Source organism: Castor canadensis, chromosome 8, assembly GCF_047511655.1.
Source record: "Castor canadensis chromosome 8, mCasCan1.hap1v2, whole genome shotgun sequence".
NCBI lineage: Eukaryota > Metazoa > Chordata > Mammalia > Rodentia > Castoridae > Castor > Castor canadensis.
Window position 1 is genome coordinate 132,003,960 of NC_133393.1, and position 19,717 is coordinate 132,023,676.

Genomic DNA, 19,717 nt, shown 5'->3' on the forward strand with positions numbered 1-19,717 from the left:
GTCTGTACCTGATGGCCTCACACAACTGTATTCCAAGGGAGCAAGTGAGGGAAGAGACAATGGGCTGTCCTCAAAAGCCTTTTCTGATCAAGAAGGAAGCTTATTCCAAGAAATTCGTCCAGTGAACATCTGACATCTTACTGGGTCACAGGGCCACCCTCAGCTGTGTGGGGTAGGAAGGTCAGTCTCTGGCAGTGGGGAGTGGAGTTGCTGTTTGACTTGGGTCAACATGGTTTCCACTAGGCTTGGGTTTATAGCTATCTGAAGAAAATTAGGGTTCTTTTGGCAAAGAAGAAACAACTGCCATGCCAGGGGTGTGGCAGCAACTGTTTGATGTTTTTAAATAAGGTAGTGATAGCAAGCGTGAATTGCATGTTACCATGTGCCATTCTCCTAAGCGTTATCGAGGTTCGTGTGCTCACTCATCCAGCTGTCATAACAGCATTTGGAAGAAATGCATTATCAACCCTCCTCAGTATACAAGAGGAAACTGAGCAACAGAGAGGTAGCTAATGTGCTCAAACTTACTTAGGTGGAAAGTGACAGGGCCAGGGTTCAAATGTAGGTGTCGGGCTCACTGCCCTATACTGCCTCTCCCAGGTAAGATGAGAAATACATTCCAAGTAGTGCACTGTGAGCAGCAATACATGTTAACTGGGATTATTACTACTAGCACTTGAACGATTATCTTCTCTTCATACCTAGTTACCCATAAAATACAGTAGTTTGTCACCACACAATGAGAAGGCCAACTCCCACTAGGGGTTAAATAAGTCACCCAGGTCACCCAGTGGTGGAGACCCAAGGTCAAAGATTAAGTAGTCCTGTTACACCAGTCTCTCAAGTGTGAGAACACGGAGTGGCTGTACTGCTTACCCCTGCTATTGGCCTAGGACCCAATTTGGAAAACCACAGTTGGCAAGCAGAAGTCAGAAGTTGAGGGAGGATGTTAGGAATGGGGCAGATGGTAATTTTGGAACAATTTTTATCCATGCTCCCTTTTAGCTTTTGAGCTGCCTCTGTGATTTGGAGCCAGTCTTTCACAAACAGGATATCTCACCTCAGCAAAGACCATCCATGGCATTATTTTTCTTGGCTAACTAGCATAGGTACAGTGTTTAAGTACCTCTTGTGTACCGGACCTGGGAGTACAGTCCCATTTGGGACTTGTAGGTAATCAATCCACAACCTGCAGCCTTTACCGTTTCTGTGTTGTGAGTTGACAGGAAATGGTGTTCCCTGGCCAAACCTAGTGGCTTGAGAACATTCTAGAAGCCCAGAGATGATGCCTATTTCCTTGAGTTAGCCTCTCTGTGATACTCAAATATTTAATAAAAATAATAGGCATGGTCAGCCAGGCTTACGTTTGAACAATTCTGGTTTTACTTTAAAGCAAGATGTGTGATTTTCTTTTTTTATTTAAAGGTCATCCGATTTTGCTCATAGTCATGAGGCTTCCTTATCTAAACAGTGATCTATTGTTCCAATTCTTAGACCCACAGAGATTTTTTTCCTTAGCTTCAATGTTAACAGGACAGTCCCTCATCTTTTCCAGTGGCACAAGAAGTACTATCTTTGCAAAGCAAAGAAAATCTCTAATGGGCTTTCCAAAAATTCTTAAAGCGTGTTTACTATAGAATATTTTATGCAAATGAGTCACTTTTTCTTAGGTTCTGACATCTTTCCCTTGAAAAGTGACCAGGGGAAACCTTGCTAGCTTATCTTTTCCTCACAGTGCAACTTCAACAAAGAAATATTGATGGCATTTTAAAGGCTTCAGAAATCAATTTAGTCCATGAATCCATTTAGTTTAACTGTTAATGAAACTTGGTGGGTTCAAAAATAATGAATACTTAATAAGACATAAATTGAAAGACATAAACACTGTTGGCAATAATAAAATGAAGTTAGTAAGTCTTGGCCTCCCCCTGCCCACCCACCCCTATTCCCCAAACAGGACGATTTCAGGAGTTGCTATGATGCTTGGTGGGGCTGGCCTGCTCTCCTATTGGCTGAAACTTAAATGTGCCTTTACAAACCTCAGTGCAGTTGGGAAGGCAGCTCTGGCAGATAAAGTGTGCTATCACACTGTGTTCAGTAGCTACAGACGGCAACGGCTCTTTCTAGCTCCATATCTTCCTAGATTTGTGTAACAAACTCAGTTTCCTGTCGTTGGAGGCAGGAAGCAGCATGAGGCACTTCATTCCTTTTAAACAAAAAGGAAAAAGACATTTTGGTCGGCACTCTCTCCGCTCTGGATTTAAAGAGGGGCTTTACTTAGTGATCAGAAGCAAGCGTGTGATTACATGTACTCAAAGCTCCAGACAACTTGAATGCATTTGGGTGGGGAGTGGGGCTTTTTCGTTTCCTCTTTATAAAGCACCAGCTTTTCTGCTTGGTTCCTCTTTAGCTGGGTCGCTGTGTCTTACCCACCATCCTCTTTGCCTTCTGAATCAGTTACCCTGCCTTTGGGCTTCACAGAGAGTTCTTGTCATTCCAGAGTCCCTCCTCTCTGCCCTCCCACCCAATAGGATCGTCTGAGTCACATCTTGGGAAAGGTTTGTGTGGAACGTCACAAAAGCCAATGCTTAACTCAGATGATTCTGCAAACAAGCCAAGTGTACAATTGTCTCCCTCCCAAATCAGTAGTGGGCTCTGTCTTGGCAATAAAGTGGAACTCGGCTTCATATATCAGCCATGGGGAGTGTTAAGTGGATGGTCATCTCGCTGCTGGCGATCAATTCAAGCTAATGCATAGTAAACACATCGCTTTCTGTGGGTTGGGTGATCTGGCATGGTAAAGGCAATGAGAGTTGCTCATGGGGACCTTGAAAATGTAGTTGGTGTCTGGAAGTGGGGACCCTCCTAAGAGGTCATGGAGTGATATTTTATCAGTATGAGAAGTATCACTGCTAAAAAGTATCTTTTTTTTTATTTGTGCGTTTGTGTACATGTTCAGAAAGAAGGAGATCAACCTGAAAGAGTGCAGCCAATTGCATCATCTACCTTGATCCATTCCGACCTGACGTCAGTTTATGGCACCGTGGTAATGAACAGGACTGTTTTGTTCTTGGGGACTGGAGATGGCCAGTTACTTAAGGTTGGTTTTCTGTGGGTGACCCATTTTGTGCCTGTGTAATAGTTGTTGTTTCTGATGCTCCTGAGTTCTACCATTTGCTCTGTGAATACCTTAGAGACTCCCAGAAGTGGCCTGGAAGGAATTTTGGAAATCTTGTATGTGACAGTGACCTTTTGCCCCCCAGCATGTCATGAAGCACCAGCCACCTTGCTCTCTGGGAATGTGTCACGATATGACCCTTTCCTTACTCATGGCTTCTGGGTGAGGTGAACAGGGGTCTGGCCCCACCCCATCCCTGACTCACCTTCCTGAGACATTTAACCTTTCAGTTCGCTCTCCTTTACACTGGAAATGTACAAAGCACCTGATTTCCCACAGCTTCAAAGAGGCAAGAGATTATAGGGCTTAAAAAGAAGAAGAAACAGGTGTTCCTTCCCTCCAGCCCACTCGCCACCCACAGAGGGGGCTTGTTTTCTGCCCTTTGTATCCACATGCACCACGGAGAGGTTAGAGATCTGACGTGCTTTGAGACTCCCCCTGACTTTTATCTCACAGGACTATTTTTTCCCTACTGTCTGGATATACCCTGGTCAAGTTGAGATTTTTATTCACTTTGGGGGAGGGATGGCGGGGAGGAGAAAAAAACTAAAATCAGAGCTGCCAAGTACCTCATGTGAAATTATCTGATGGTCACGTTCTCAGTGTCACATCTCCCATGTCCTCCAATAACATTCATGGCTGGAAACTGCTCTATTTTGGTCCTCTTAGATTAATGACAGTCCTTGGCCTCCTGCAGCCAGTCAGTCAACTCTCAGCTCAGATTCTTAATTGAATACTGACAGATTCTGTTTTCCTGACTGATTTCCCACTAACAACTAGCAGGTGGACTCACTTAACCTCTCTGAGGCTCCGTTTTCTCTTCAGTAAAAAGAGGTGATGCTATGCTTGACAACCTAGAAAACACCTTTCCTCTTCCCTCACTCTCCAGTTCTGTTTCCTGCACACACATCCCCGCTCTAGACAAACTATTCCCAGCCTGGAATGTTTCCTTTTTTTTTTTTTCCTTTGCTCTCCTGCATCCTCTGTATTTGTGTTTTGCCTCAGCTTAAACCCCACCTCCTCTTGGTTGATGTCTAAGTCCAAAGTCATCTTGCTGCCCCTCATCTCCTGACATGCTCAGGGCCTGCCTTATTTTCTCCCCTCATTGCAAATGTCTTCCTTTGATCCCTGCCCTCTTCCCTCATGCTTGCCTTATCTTTCTCAACTTGAACTTAAGCTTTCTGAGAAGGGGCCATGAATTCCCATAGCTGAGTGCCTGGTAGGCATTTGATTTAATCAGTTTCCTTTGGAGGAAACCCAGTAACATATGGGTGGGAGTTTGTTTGTGTGTGCATTCTTTTAAAATATACATTGATCATCTTTTATGTTGTGCTAGTTTCATTTCCTGGGGAAAGGTAAATACTCATCAGTCATTCCACATTCATCCCTCAGTGACACCTACAGCCACGTGAACGTGGTCAGGCTGATTGGATCCATTAGCCTGGCAGAAGAAGCTTCCATCCATCCTTCCTGGGCCTCCTCACCAATTATCTCTTCAGATTTGGGATTTTTTTTTTTTTTTGAGTATCTCATGTGTCTTTATTTAATTTCTGGTTACTTTAGAAAGAAAGATGTTAAGATTAAAAAAAAACACAGAGGTTATTGTCTAAAGCTCATCATGGGTAAAGAAAGGCAATTGATAAAATTTCTATTGTTTTACTGACTTTATAAAAGTGTTTTATATCATTCATTTATTCAGACTTTTGGTTACTATTTTTTTTCCTTTTTCTTTTATTATTCATATGTGCATACAAGGCTTGGTTCATTTCTCCTCCCTGCCCCCACCCCCTCCCTTACCACCCACTCCACCCCCTCCCTCTCCCCCCCCTCAATACCCAGCAGAAACTATTTTGCCCTTATCTCTAATTTTGTTGAAGAGAGAGTATAAGCAATAATAGGAAGGAACAAGGGTTTTTGCTGGTTGAGATAAGGATAGCTATACAGGGAGTTGACTCACATTGATTTCCTGTGCGTGTGTGTTACCTTCTAGGTTAATTCTTTTTGATCTAACCTTTTCTCTAGTTCCTGGTCCCCTTCTCCTATTGGCCTCAGTTGCTTTTAAGGTATCTGCTTTAGTTTCTCTGCGTTGAGGGTGTTTTGACAAGAACACTGTTTCCCTCAAGCTGAGCCAACCAGACTGTTACATGGTGAATTAGAGGTGAAAGAACACTTGGCTATAAATAGGTCCCCATGGGACAGCCTGGTTTCCCTGTCCTGTGGGTTCACCCCAGTCATTCATGTGCAGCTGGCCAGGTTTCAGCCATGTCAGGGAACCAGAGGGTGGGACCAAGCTTTGACCACACACTGCTGCAAGTTGGTGGCTGAGTGGTCTTGCTGTGGAGATCTGGATAGGGCACCCCTTCAGAAGCCAGGACTATGGCCTCATTTTTAGGGTTTAAATCACAAGGCAGAAAAAAAAAATCACAAGGCAGGTTGACTTGTTGACTTGCTGTCCATTTGTTTTGTGACTGACTTTATATAGTGCTTGCTATAGGGCACTAACACCACAATTACTCATTAATTCAGCCCTCTCCACACCCTCCATGAGGGAGGTCTGCCATTCCCATTTCACAGATGAGGGAATCAGGGTCCAGAGATGTTGGGTGATTGGCTCAAGGTCACACAGGGACGGAGCAGGGATTTGAACCTGGGAAAACCTGAGTCTGGACTAATGTCCCCATGCTTCCTGGACTTTGTAACCTCTGCTCCAGAGCCCAACTGCCTCCCCCTGAGGGATCTGGGGGGAAGGTGGGAGGCTATGCTGACAGGCGTCCCAGGGCTCCTGGGGTGGATCAGGGTTTCTAGAGGCTCAGGGAAGAATCACGTTTGGAGAGGAGGCAGACAGTGTGACTAAGGGAACCCCATACTGGCATGATCACTTCATGGGAACTATCTAACCTCCTCCCCCAAGAGACAGCTTCCTTTAGGTGGTTCACTCCTACAGTAGGAGGTGGTAAGGGACGAAAGTGTGCAGGCTTGACCCCTAGGTTCCCCAGGACAGCCCAGTAACTCCACAGATTCCTCCTGTATCCCATGTGCAGATTTGCCTGAAATTCCCCGGAGACCTGAAGACTCAGGATTGCCCAGAAGGCTTGGAATCCACAGATAATCCCCAAATCCCTTTATTCAAAAACTCCACGCTTCTCCCTTGCCAGACTTGTCACCAGAACTGTTAGAAAAGACGAACATTGATAGACACAAGCTTGGCTTCTAAGCTGCAGCGTGGAGGTACTAATGAGCGGCACAAAACAAAACCCAGCCTGATGCAGACAGTGGGAGGAGGAGAAGAAAAGAGGGCTTGGATCACCCACAGCCTGACTCATCAGTTTCCCAGTGATCAAGAGGCGACAGCATTTTGACATGCACCAGGCACTGTAGTATGTGCCTGGCTGAATGAGAGGCAGGAGACAGTGACTGGAAGCTGGTTGCTGGGTTTTGGTTTTTTGTTTTTGTTTTTATCATCACCAAATGAAAGCCTGAAATTCTTAAGTCTCTGCAAAGCTCATGGAGTTTTAATATAATTTGCTGCCATTTTAAACTTCACGCTATTGAAATAATTTTTCCTGCTTGTGAAAGTACTGTAGGCTCACGTGGAGAGTTGCAGAGTGGCGGGGGATGAGAGGAAGGCACAGAAAAAAAATGATCCTAATTGCGTCATGTAGAGGCAACCGCTGTCAGCATTTTGGATTCTTTTTTTACATAGTTGAGGTCAGACTCTATCCAATTTCGCCTCCTTCTTTTCTTCAGCTAATGAGGGAAGAGGCTTATATTAAAATGCCACTGCAAATGCTTTGTAAACAGTATTTTTAAAAAGCTGTATCGTGTTCTGTTATGTGGGAAAATCACTTTGAACTTGAGCTGAGCTAGTGGATCACGTTTAAAGTGTTGGTAAAAATGCACTTTTTCCAAGGAAGACAACACTGCCTCCAAAGGTAAGAGTTTAGTGATAGTCCACAGAAAAATTTGACTTTTCTGGCATGCTAATACCTTTGCTGCCTCCTTCTGCCCTTTTTTCTTAAGTCCCTTTATAAGATTTTGAGGAAATCGAAGAAATTTAGGACCCAAAGGGCCCTGCCTCCTAAATTTACCAGTAGGTGGTCCTTGTGGTCATAAGGCATATCACTTCTCTCCCCCACCCCACCAACCCCAGTCATTTCCCCATTTTACTTCCTTTCTGAAGGTGGTTGCATGCAATAATTTTTTTCAGTTGTCAGCATCTCCACCGAGATCAGCTGAAAAGTATGCCCGCTTTCAGCTCAGCTTTTGGAAATGCACATTGCACGTGTCACCCAGGGCATGCCGTTTTAGGAACACACACTGCTGTATCTTTCTCCAGATTGTGGTACGGCTGATGGTGTGGTTTGGATTCCTTTGACCTGACTCTGTTGTATATAGAACATTGTCCTTAACCCAAGGGCAGAGTGCAATATTTTTGAGCTTTTCCAGGTGGTAAGATAAGTAATAAGGGAATATGCATGAAATTTGAAATTTGTAACTTTATGCAGGCCCATTAACCTTTCTTGTAAGCATAAAAGATAAGAAGGCAGCAGGTGAAGAATGATAATAGGTAACAGAACTGAGCTCTGAGGATGTGCCAGGCATGAGAACCAGCATCTGCACGGGTTAACTGATTTAATCCTCACGAGTCTACACTGTTACCACCCCTACTTTATCAAGGAAAAATCCTGACGCTTAGGGAGCTTGGGCCTTTGGCTCAAGGTGATTTGAACTGAAATGATCTGTCCCCAGAGCCCAACTTTTTATCCCCCAATGGAACAGCATGAACAGTTAAAATGCAGTCTGGTGGGCTGGCAGAGTGGCTCAAATGATAGAGCACCTGTCCTGAGGGTGTGAGGTCCTGAATTTAAACCCCAGCTGGGGGAGGTGGGGATGTAATCTGGAGAACATGCTAAAAAGTTCCTAGAATTGGTTTTAAAAGTTTTCTTTCTAAGATTGGGATAGCTGAATTGATTCCCAAGATGCAGTTGTTTAAAGTTTCCTGAGATGGGGCATGGCTTCTGTGGTTTTAGCTTGCTCCTATTTCGGGATGGCCTTCTAGCAGCAGATAGAGGGCTGAGCTCCCTCTTCTCAGGCAGGCCTCTGAACCCCCACTCAGGCCCAACTTTTTCTCAGAATGCCCTTTTGAGAAAGGTATGAATTCTGTGATCAGGCTGAATTTTTTGAATGGCCCCAGTGATAGGAGGCTAGTGTTTTCCCAGTATCTTGGTGAAGTAGGGCTCAGCAGAGCCCGTCCCACAGAGGGGAACTTCTCATGTGCTTAGAGTCACCTACCTGTGTGGCCATCAAAACTCTACTTCTGTGAATGGACTTTATTTTCCCAAACTATGGAGTGAAATTAAACCAGTTCTAGAAATTTCTTCCTGAATTCCAACTCAAAGCCAAACTACAAAACACCTGGAGTCTAACTTCAAGTTTTTGAAGTTTTCAAGTGAACATAAGGGAAAATACAAAAATGAAATATTGTATGGTACTCCTACAGAATGTAAAAATAAGGGAAAGGAAGTTTTGGGGGACTCAGACAAAACCTGGACTTGGAAGTGGGGGTGGTGGGGATAACTGAGGGGCAGTAATGGACCAAAAAGTGGGAACAGCAGGAAGTGTCAAAACTTGGAAGTGGGTTTCATGGTTGGCTGTTTTGAATGTCATATGGAGCTTATTGCATATTTAGTCCACTCAGTCATTCCGACTTGTGAGTTTGGGGACTCTCCGGTTTGGAACATTTACTCCCATGTTACCCACAAATCTAGAATTCGTGGGTCAGGCTGTATGCTTCTCTTATTACTTAGTCAGAAATAAATAGATTGGAAAACAAAAGAAAAATTCGCCTTTATCTTTGCATTTTATCCTTATTATTCTTTACTACTAAGGCATATAAAACACTATTAGATAATTACTTTTTCGTGTGTGTGTGTGTGTGTGTGTGTGTGTGTGTGTGAAGTCCCATTCCCAGCATTTCTCAGAAACTGTTTATGGAAAAATAAATGAGGATTGGCTTGTTTGCCCTTCCACTGATCAGCTCCACAAAATAAGGCATAAGAAAAGAAATTTGCCCTAAGATGTTTTAGCTTTTTTACACCCATAGCGTTTCTATGTCATGGTGGTCATAAAGAAAGAAACCGTGATTTGTCTAATTTTTTCCCCCATCTTTCTCGCTGTGGGTTTCTTTCCACGTGTCGTGCAGGGCTGTTCAGCGACCTCATGGCGTGGAAGTCTTCACTTGCTTAATTTCAGTGGCAGACTTGGGAGATTTTTGTATGCAATCCAAATCCCAAGGCTAGTTAATAGCCTTCCATGAGGCTTCAGAAAGATGTCAACAGAAACAATATGTTGACATGAACTGAAATTCTCCACCGGGGAAAATTTGTTTTCTACACAGGCTCCAGCTGGAAGAATGTAAAGAGCCTTCTAAAATCTTGAATGCTAATTGAGTGGTTTCTCATTTAATAAATATTTATTGAGCACCTTTTCTGTACCAGACACTGTTCTGGGTACTGAAGATACAAAGGCGAACAAAATAGGCAAGCTCTCCCTCCTGGGGCCGGGGAGAAAAGGATGGAAAATAAGTCAATTAATTATCCAGTGATAACATCATTTCAGATGGTGATGGGAGAATGCAGAGTGGTGGGAAGAGAGGGACACTGGTGTACTGGAGAGGCAGCCAGGGAAAGCTGAGGGGAGATGATGTTGGAAGGATGAAGGAAGATGTAAGAATCTACCTGGAGCCAAGTGTGCTGACTCATGCCTGTAATCCCAGCTATTCAGGAAGTGGACTTCTGGAAGATCAAGGTTCAAAGCTAGCCCCAATAAAATGTTAGCAAGACCCACCCATCTTGAAGCCAGGCATGGTGGGTGGGCATCTAGGATCCCAGCTACTCGGGAAGCATAGGTAGGAAGATTGAGATCTGAGGTAGGAAGATTGAGATCCAGGCAAAAGCACGAGACCCTGCTTGAAAAATAACTAAAAAAGAGCAGGCGAAGTGGCTCAAGTGGTAGAACTACTCACTTGGTAGAGCCTCATTTGCTTGCCTGGCAAGCATGAGGCCCTGAGTTCAAACCCCAGTACCACCAAAACAAAAGAACAAAAACAATAAAAAAACCAAAAATAACTAAAAAAGCAAAAAAGGGCTGGAGGCACGGCTCAAGAGGTAGAGTGCCTACCTAATAAGTGTGAGGTCCTGAGTTCAAACTCCAGTACCACAAATAAATAAATAGATACATAGATAAATAAGTAAGTAAATAAATAAAAACATACACAGAGGAGGCTCGAAGTGACTTCAGAATAGATCTATATTAGGGTTGAATGCTGGAAGGAATAAAAATCCACTTCATGCCCAAGCAGTGTGTGAATTGGACAAGATTTCTCTTATGCAAAATTCAGCCCATTTTGGGTTTCTGTGACTCATGGTTCCTTCCTGCACTGCTTCACTGATCCTATTCTGTTTCTGAGGTCGCCCAGCTAAATCCAACTGAGGAAGGAACCGTTTCTCTCACTCTAGTCTTGTGAGCCTTCTTCTCTGTGTGGATGTCCTTGGGTGTTTTGTAGTGTTGGTGCCCCTGGGTTGGGCTGGGCTGGGCTGGATGGGGTGGGAGATGATGTTAGTAGAACCCTGTCCTACTCACTTGAGACATGAGACTGAGCATCACAAAAGTAGAGGCCCCCATGCCTAGGGGACCCTTGGGAGGAAAATGAAAACTTCCTCTTGTTCTATCCTCTGGATTATGGAGATGATTCTTTGCATTGCCTAGCAAAAAGAAAAGCACTTTTAACCATGCACTCGCAAACATTTTTTAAATTTTAATTTTACTTCTTTGTTTTTTGAAGGTAATACATTAGCACTGTTCAAAACTCAAAAGAACCAAAAAAATGTCCATTGAAAATCACCCATTCCTGACTTCCCAGCAACCGGGTAGAGCAGTTTTGTGGGGATCTTTCCAGCATGAGTGTATATATGTCCATATCTGAAAGGGGAGGAGATATTATTTCCTCTCTCCCACTTTTAATAAACATCTAACATATTAAATAGACATATATTACATATACCTACATATAAATATTTTATATTTATATGTGTATATTTAATATAACATGTTGAGCATATGTATGTGATACATAAAGAAGTTTCTAGTTATTTTTATGACTGAATAGTATTCCATTGTTTACAGTTTACTAACCTATTCCTTATTGGACATTTAGGTTGTTTCAATCTTTCATTTATAAGATATGGTGCTTCAATGAGCATGGGTCATTTTATAGATATACGAGGGGCTGCAGGGCCCAAGGACATGTACCTTATAATTTTATAGATAATGCCAGATTGCTTTCCAGATGGCTTTGACTTCCTCATCCATAAAACCCGCCATTCACACCCAGCATCCGTATCTAGTGAGGCAAGCTTCAGTGCAGGCCAGGCTTGTTAAACAAACTGGCACACGGTGTACCTGGTACCAAAAGAATGTAAGAAAGAAAGGCTTCCCTCTCCAAGCTGTGAATTAAGTAGATCATTTACATCAAACTAGACCTCTCAACCGCCCCCACCATCTCCATCAGCTATGCTCATGTAAATAACATGAGCCCCCAATAAAACTGCAGGGAACCCCTAATTCACTCACAATGGACAGGTGGTGGTGGTTCCTAAATTCTGTTTTTACTTTCTTTACGTTCTCAGACACTGTATCATTCACCTGTCTAAAAAAATGACAAAAATGGTCTTAAATAACTGCAACAACAATGCTATTGTCACAACTAACCAAGCCACCTACAATTACTGAGGAGGAGCTTCTGTCCATCCATACAACTAAAATTTCCCAATTGATTAAAAATCAGTTGTTCTTGCTCAGAACCACCTTGTTTGTTCCATCTCTCTCTTATTTAGAACAATCTCCACCCTCGTTTTTATTCCCTACCTTGATTTCCTAAAAAAAAAACCAGGTTCTTTGTCCTATAGAGTGTGGTTTGAGGCTTTGCTTCCTCCTAGTGTCATTTAGCTTGTTCCTCCACTCTTTCTGCTTTCCTAATGCTAAGTGGAAGTGAGCACTGAAGACCCTATTGAATGCAGGCTCAAGTTTATTGGTGACAATTTGGCTCAGGCTGTGCTGCCGAGTGAGACTTTGGAGGTGATACTTCCTGAAGAGGTACCAGGGCAGCAGCCTTTCTTCCGCTGAGTCTCACTTGACAATATTTCCAGTGAATTTTTCTTTTAACCTGGCTTCCAGTTTCTCCCCTAAACCATCACTTTCTGGAACCAGGTGAGCCATCTGAGTCTGAGTTAAGTAAGAGTTTACTGAAATCAAGGTGGCAAATCCTGGCAAGCCCACACCCTGGTCAGTGCCTGCCTGCCCTTTGCTCCTGCTATTTAAAGTTTTTTGTAGAGTAGCAGTGTCCATCAGGACCTTCTGTTTCTTATCCATACTCTCCAATATGGTAGCCACTAGTTATGAGTGGCAAGTGAGCACTTGAACTATGACTGGTGTGCCTGAGGGACTGAATGTTTAATTTAAATGGTCCTCTGTGGTTAGTGCTGCCACATTGTACGGCACAGCTATGAAGTCATTTAAAAACAGGACAGACCTCTCACCTCCCTTTAGACCAACTGCTTCTGTTTAAAAAAGAGATTTTTTTAAAGCCATATTTAATATATTTGGTTAGTGAGATTGACTTTTGCAGAGCTGCTACTGAATTTGGTGAGCAGTCCAGGGGATTAGCTGTACCCAATCCACCTGGGCTTGACCCAAGCGCATGGAACAAAGTCATGGATCACAGAGCAAACCAGGCTCAGGTGCAGAGGCTGGAAGCGGGTGGGGTGCAGGGTATGTGCCATGTGCCCGATTGGTAAGAAGCCTGTGATTAAATAGCACGTGCCTAGTTGCCACCAGGATATGTAGGGATAGGCATATTATTGATCAGTAGATGTGTAAAAAGTTGTTTTGCCCAAAAAAGCATCCCAGGTACCAAGTTTTTCTTTCCAAGTTACATGCCCCATGTAACTGATGCCCACAATGGTGGAAATGTGACTACCAACAATCTGAATGTGTTCCAGCTGCCAAAATGCATTGTACTGGGTGAAGGGAAAAGTATAAGGATAATGAAGATATGGTCTGTACCCAAGAGGAGCCTGCAATCCACGCATAGGTTATTAAGTGTAGGTTATGTGTTGAGCAGCTTTCATGGCTCTTAATTGATTGTTGTAGAGCCTAATAAAGAAAGCATCCTTAGTCCCATTTTTGAGATGAGGAAACTGAGGCCCAGGGAGGGTAAGTAAATTACTAGTTCAACCTAGCACAGCTACTCAAAGGTAGAGTCAGGACGCAAGTCTGACCCCAAGCTATCATGTCCATCCAGGATTACGGTCATCGCTTCCAAATGGCCTTTAGACCATGTTCAGCCCCTGTGCCACACCCTTCTCTGTTCAGGTCCATGGCTTCCTCTCTCCTGTGAGAGTAAAAGGGAAGATTTTACATAGGCCTACCAGAATCTACATTACCCACCTGTTTCCTCACTGCCTCATTGCCACTCCTCCCACCTCACTCCACTCGAGCCAGATCAGCCTCCTCTCATGGCAGGGTCCCTTTGAAAAACGTTTCATCCAGAAGTCTAAATGACTTATCTCCTTCAACTTTCTAAATAAATGTCACCTTCTCCATGAGACTTAACCTGAGCTCGTTTCTCCTGTTCTTTATCCACTTGATTTTAAACTATTTCACTTAACACCTTCTGTGACATTTCATAATCTACTCGTTCACGGTTGTCGGCCACTACTCCGTCCCCACACCCCACACACACATGAATATATGTTCTTTGAGGGCAGGCTCTCTCCCCCTGCCCTATTTTTTTTTTCTGTGCCATTTTCGAAACAATGAGAATAGTGCCTGATACACACTGGGTGTTTAGTAGATGTTTGTTGACTGAAGGAGTGTGATGCTCAGGTGTCCAATTTCAAAGACACTGAGTACTGATTCACACCTGCTTATGTTTTATATGCAAATACATACCTACTTGTCTATTACGACAGTCATCGGGGTTACTTTAAAACACATGACTGTAGAATCAGGTAGGGACACCCGAGTAACCCAGGCAAATGTATATTGAGGAGCTTCTGCCTTGAGGCTCAAGATCACTCTTGGACAATACTAATGAAGCTGTCACTTGGGCTTCTGAGAGGGCCAAATGTGATGAGACGTTGTAGACAACAAGCTTCCACACATGAGAACAGTGCCCCAGCACTGAGGAGTGGCTTTACTGTTTGTCAGTTTTTAGTGACTTTGTCTCCTGCAAACACAGATGTGCTGTACTTGATATCGAAGACCAAGACATGGCTAGGAGGATTAAGGGATGACCTACCTTAGCCAGTCTATGTAGTAACCAAGAAAGGATGTCACTTCAGGACTAAGCCCCAAGGTTTGCCACCATGCCATTCAAAACACCTAATAGAAATTGTACTTCTCTTTTTGAAAAAAAAAAATAGGTTATTCTTGGGGAGAATTTGACTTCAAATTGTCCAGAGGTTATCTATGAAATTAAAGAAGAAACACCTGTTTTCTACAAGCTGGTTCCTCATCCTCTGATGGATATCTACATCTATCTGACAGCTGGAAAAGAGGTAGGTAGAAATACCAATTATTGGTTCTGACTTATGAATAAAAATTACTTAATTGGTGTCGTTATCTAGTGGCAAAGCTTTTACTTTGAACTACTGAGTTTAAAAACTGCTGCAAGCTTTGAGAAGACCTGCAGTGGGTCACAGGCCTGGAATTAAAAAGCATCCTGATCGTCAGTAAGTAAGCAAAAAATATTACCTATTTAGACAATTTTATTATTGGCTATATTTCCAGTGCCAAGTTTTTCAGAGGAGGTTGTGTGTGCTTGCAAATGGACGTATAATCAGCAGGTAACTGAATTTATGCATTTATTGTGTGGGCACCGAACGCGTACGTGCATTTATGAGTATACCCAATGGGAATGACTTTGGAATTTGAGGTTAAGATCAGGCCACAGCCTCATACACATTCATGAGTCAGGAAATATACATCACCTACCCTCCTTCTCTTAGTTATCTGGGTGTTTTAGTTTTTCTTCTCCCGCTTACTGAAATAAAAATAATACCTTTTAAACATTTTCTTCATTTTTGCAAAATGCTTTCACCAAGGGAAGAAGAGAGAAAACTAATTTTTATGGAGTCCCAACTGAGAATGTGCTCATCACTGTATGGTCTCTCTGGATGTATAGAGTTGTACACACACACACACACACACACACACACACACACACACACAAAGAATGCTAATGAGGTGTGTTAGTAACTGAATGATATAAAGTTACCCTTGTTTTATATATGAAGAATCTAAGACTTGGAGAGGTTAAATGATTATATCAAGGATGTGTGTGTGTGTGTGTGTGTATTAATCGTTGAAGATCTAGGACTGAAACTCAGCCCTGATCCTAAATGTGATCAAGTTCCAAATTTATGAAGACTAAAGGAAATGTTCTTGTCTAGTGCTGTTTACCTATGGCCGTTTGAACACACCGAGTGCAGAGGAGGTAACTGGAGCTTACTTAGATCATTACATAATGGGTGTCACAGATGCCCTCAGCCCACCCACATTTTCCATTTTTTTCCTTTCGGTCATTGAAAGGAGGATGCAATGACTGGTCTACAGGTACTTTTTGAGTCACAGGGTAAGGGTGCCAGCACTTCAGAGTTTCTGGTATTCTTAAAAAGGCCAGGTTGCTCTTTGCGTGTTGAAAAGTCAGTTATATCAAAATAACCACATTGAGATGGTCAGATCTGTCACTCCCACAGCTCTGTAAACCAGTTTTTCAACACACAGAATCTTCTACGCTGGCTTGCAGCACTGTTCAAACACTTTTTATCACATTTCCTCCCTGGCATCCCATATTTGAAAGACTTTTGTCTTCTCAGAAAAACTGTGTATTAAGTAACCGTTCCCATCTCCAGGTTTTATTTATCAAGGACATCTCAAAACTGCCAGCTAGAGTACTGACTGTGCTACCACACAGAGCTGAGAAAATTCCAACTCTCAAAGCAAAGATACTGAAGTCTGGCTTAATCTGTGTGTGTTTTTCCATTTGGCTTTTTGAAATATTGCAACTAGTTCATGAGTTCCCATTACTTACCTCATGGATAGCTGCAGAACCCCAAAACCCAGGACTCGAGGCTAAAAACCACAATGAAAGCCCCCCGGTAGTTGACAGGTCCTCCCTTTCTGAAACAAAAGAGTTCTAGTCTCTGGTCACTCAAAGCCTGAAGTCCCGGGAAGAATTTTCTAGTGGAAGCCTTTTCCACAGTCTGATATTTATGATACATATTATTTAGTATGTGTTAGTGTTCATAATAACCTCATGAAGTCAGTGGTACCAGTGCCATTCATAGATTAGGAAACAAAGTTAGAGAGATTACATGACACTTATTAAAATCCCTCAGAATCAAAGATGTTTTGTGAGCTACAAGGAAATAAATATCCACATTCTGGTTAATTCTGACTCTGACTCGTGGTCTGCCAGCTGCATCTGTCGGCAGCATGGAAGGCTGAGAAATGGAAGGACGCAATTATTCTTCATGAAGTCAACCTAGAACTCAGGAGTCCTCCTCAGGATATTCCCTGTGTACCTTGAAAACGCCTTGTAGAACTCTTCATTTCTCTGCTTATACTTTCTAGTGTGTACATCTTCCAGCATAATGAGTTCCACAAGTTTCCTTACTACCTTTCCTTCAGAAAATGTGCCATACTACCCTTAGTGACTCCAAGACTCTGACAGTCGCCTCAGTTGCCGCCAGGCTCTGCCCAGCATGGCTGCTCTGTGAGCTCTTGTTTCCTGACACTGGCAGATGCAGCTCTAGGGGCAGGGCAGTGATTTGAATACTCCTTGTTTCTTTTATTTCCAACTCCAGCAGAGGGGACCTGAGCAAGCAACACAGGAGCTGCCCTGACAGGCAGCGGGAGACCTAGTCCTGCCTCTGGAGTTTCATGTTCAGTGCCAGCCTTACCAGGACCCTCCCAGGGGGCAGAGCCATTTGCTGTTCCCAAAAATTCATTTCCAACGTGCTACCAACCACACTGAGGTTCCTGTATGAAAATCAGGTGACCTGATTCTTTGATCCCTGTGGAAATCATTATTCGAAGATCACTATCCCAGCTACAGGTCAGAGTCACCTGAGATCCTGGGTCCCACCCCCAGACTCTGCAACAGTCGCAGGGGCAGAGGGGTCTGGGAATACAGTGGACCTTCAGTGTCTGCTGGGATGGTTTCAGGAACCCCCTGGGATACCAAAATTCATGACGCTTAAGTCCCTCATATGAAATTTGCACAGCCCCATATACTTTAAATCATCTTCAGATCACTTAGAATGTCTGATACAATGTCAGTGCTATATTTAAAGAACTAAGTCGTCGTTATTCTGTATCATGTAGGGAATACTGACGAGAAAAAAAAAGTACTGCTCAAGCACAGCTACAGTTTTTTTCCGACTATTTTGGATGTGCATTTGGTCAGATTTGTGGCTGCACAGCCTGAGGTGGGGGAGGGGCAGGGCCGACCTTGTGTGGTTTCCACAGCTCCCCAGGTGATTCTTATACGACCACGTCATATCCTAGAACTTGAAACCTGCTGCCTGCTGCCATTGTGGAGACAGTTGGAGTTCAAGTTGACAAATACACTCCTTGTGGCCCTTCATCAGATAAGGTGTTAGAGTGGGGTTTTTTTTCTTCCTTCTGGTGTTGCTTATAATTCAATCTGAACCACTGGTGTCTTTATTTTTAGGTGAGGAGAATTCGTGTTGCAAACTGCAGTAAACACAAATCCTGTTCGGAGTGCTTAGCAGCAGCAGATCCCCACTGCGGATGGTGCCTCTCGCTACAAAGGTATTTCCTGAATTTTTTTCTCACCAACTCACATTTTCGAGAAAGTGTCATGCAACATAGCACCTGTTGCCCTACTTGAACGATCCATTCCAACAGCCAGGGGGGCCTAGATATCTTCCACGGCTGAAATACCTTGGTATACCACTAATTAACTCTCAAAGGTGTTTCCAGCCATGTCAGAACTGCCAGATCTTTTTACCTGGACCACACAGGGCCACCCAGTCTGGGACAGGAATGGGCAGATAGGTGACATTACAGGGGAGAGGCCAGAACAGGTAGATTGGTTCTTACTTTCTTCAGAGTTCTCCAAGACTCGAAAAAGAGGCAAAAGGTTCTCCCTTGGAGAAGATAAAGGAATAGGGATGTTTGAAAATTTTCAAATGAATCCACATCATGGTGGGAATTCTGCTCGCTCTGCAGAAGCCTTGTTATTGATGGTGCTGTCTCCCCGCGCGCCATGCAGCCGTGGGCCTCATGTCCCATCTTGGGCTCCAGGCAGATTCTGCCCAGCCTGGTCTTGAATTACGATGTACCCGACCCATCTAGACTCAGGGGCGACTTGTAGCAGCTTCCTCACCATGGCAGTTCTTAGCATCGCTGGGACCGGCCTGGTTGGATTCGCTGTTGCCATGGCAACCCAGTACTCAGGCTCTTGCTATAGAAGCAAGGAGGAGAGAGCCTTCCTGCAGCTCAGGCAGGAACAGGAAAAAAATAAACCACATAACAGTGTCTGTCAGTTTAGTGCTTTCAGTTTTTAAAGGTGAAGAGGGAAGAGGGAAGCGGGAGAGGGCTGAGCAAGGGGGCAGTCAGGGAAAGAAAAGAGGACCAGGAAACAGACTGGGGCTTCTGGGGGAGGATGCCAAGAGAAATGAAGGGTATGAGGGGGAATATAATATAAGTAAGAGGTTTGAGAAACAAACTAAAAATATGGGGATGGAATTAATTAAGAGTTCGTGGAGGAAGTCACAATCTAAGCTGTTGCAAGACGAGTGACTGTCCTCGACTCTTGCTGTACCTCCTTACTGGGCTGTTTCTGACAGCGTCCCCGGCAGACAAAAGAAGCAGGCCCGGGAAAATTCTCATGAATAATTGTAATTGGGTAGGAACCTTTTCTTCTTGTCGTTTGCTCAAGACTAGAGTTTAAGAAATTAACTGATCGTGGCCAGCATTTCATTGGTTCACACCCACTAAGCAGCCTTTCAGTAATCTTTGAGATTTATTCTATTCAGTGAGCTTCTCTTTCTGTATTGGGAGCTAGATGGGGGAGTTGATTCCATGATGGTGGTGAGGGTGGTTGTGATTAAATGACCACATGTAGCTTAGTCACTACTCATTCAACAAACCCAGGTCTGGAGTTGACAGGAGATGCCCAAGCTGGTGATAGGAATTTGGGACTTGATTGTATAGAGATGGTCTTCACAGAAGCCTGAAGATCAGATCAGGGAGGGAGTGTGGGTTGAGGAGAGAAGTTTGAGAGCTGAGTGTGGAGGTACTGGAGGGTTAAGGGGTCAGGGAGAAGGAAGAGAAACAGAAAAAGAGATGAGGAGGGAAAAGAAAGGGAAGAGGAAAAACTCCAAGGGGGGTGGTCTCCTGTAAGCCACAGAGAGGAAGGAGGGAGCAGTCCGCTGTGCCAGCTCCTGC

The 19,717-nt window shown here is 43.7% G+C and overlaps 1 protein-coding gene across 2 annotated transcripts in view; it reads left to right on the forward strand.

Moving 5' to 3' along the window:
- The window catches only part of Plxnc1 (plexin C1), a 142,589-nt gene that overhangs the window by 16,135 nt on the left and 106,737 nt on the right, over nucleotides 1–19,717 (forward strand). For both annotated transcript variants that reach the window (XM_074084126.1, XM_074084125.1), the window contains exons 2-4: nucleotides 2,960–3,100; nucleotides 14,662–14,796; nucleotides 17,976–18,076. In XM_074084126.1, the coding sequence (XP_073940227.1) occupies nucleotides 2,960–3,100; nucleotides 14,662–14,796; nucleotides 17,976–18,076 (377 nt within the window). The remainder of the gene's footprint in view (nucleotides 1–2,959; nucleotides 3,101–14,661; nucleotides 14,797–17,975; nucleotides 18,077–19,717) is intronic.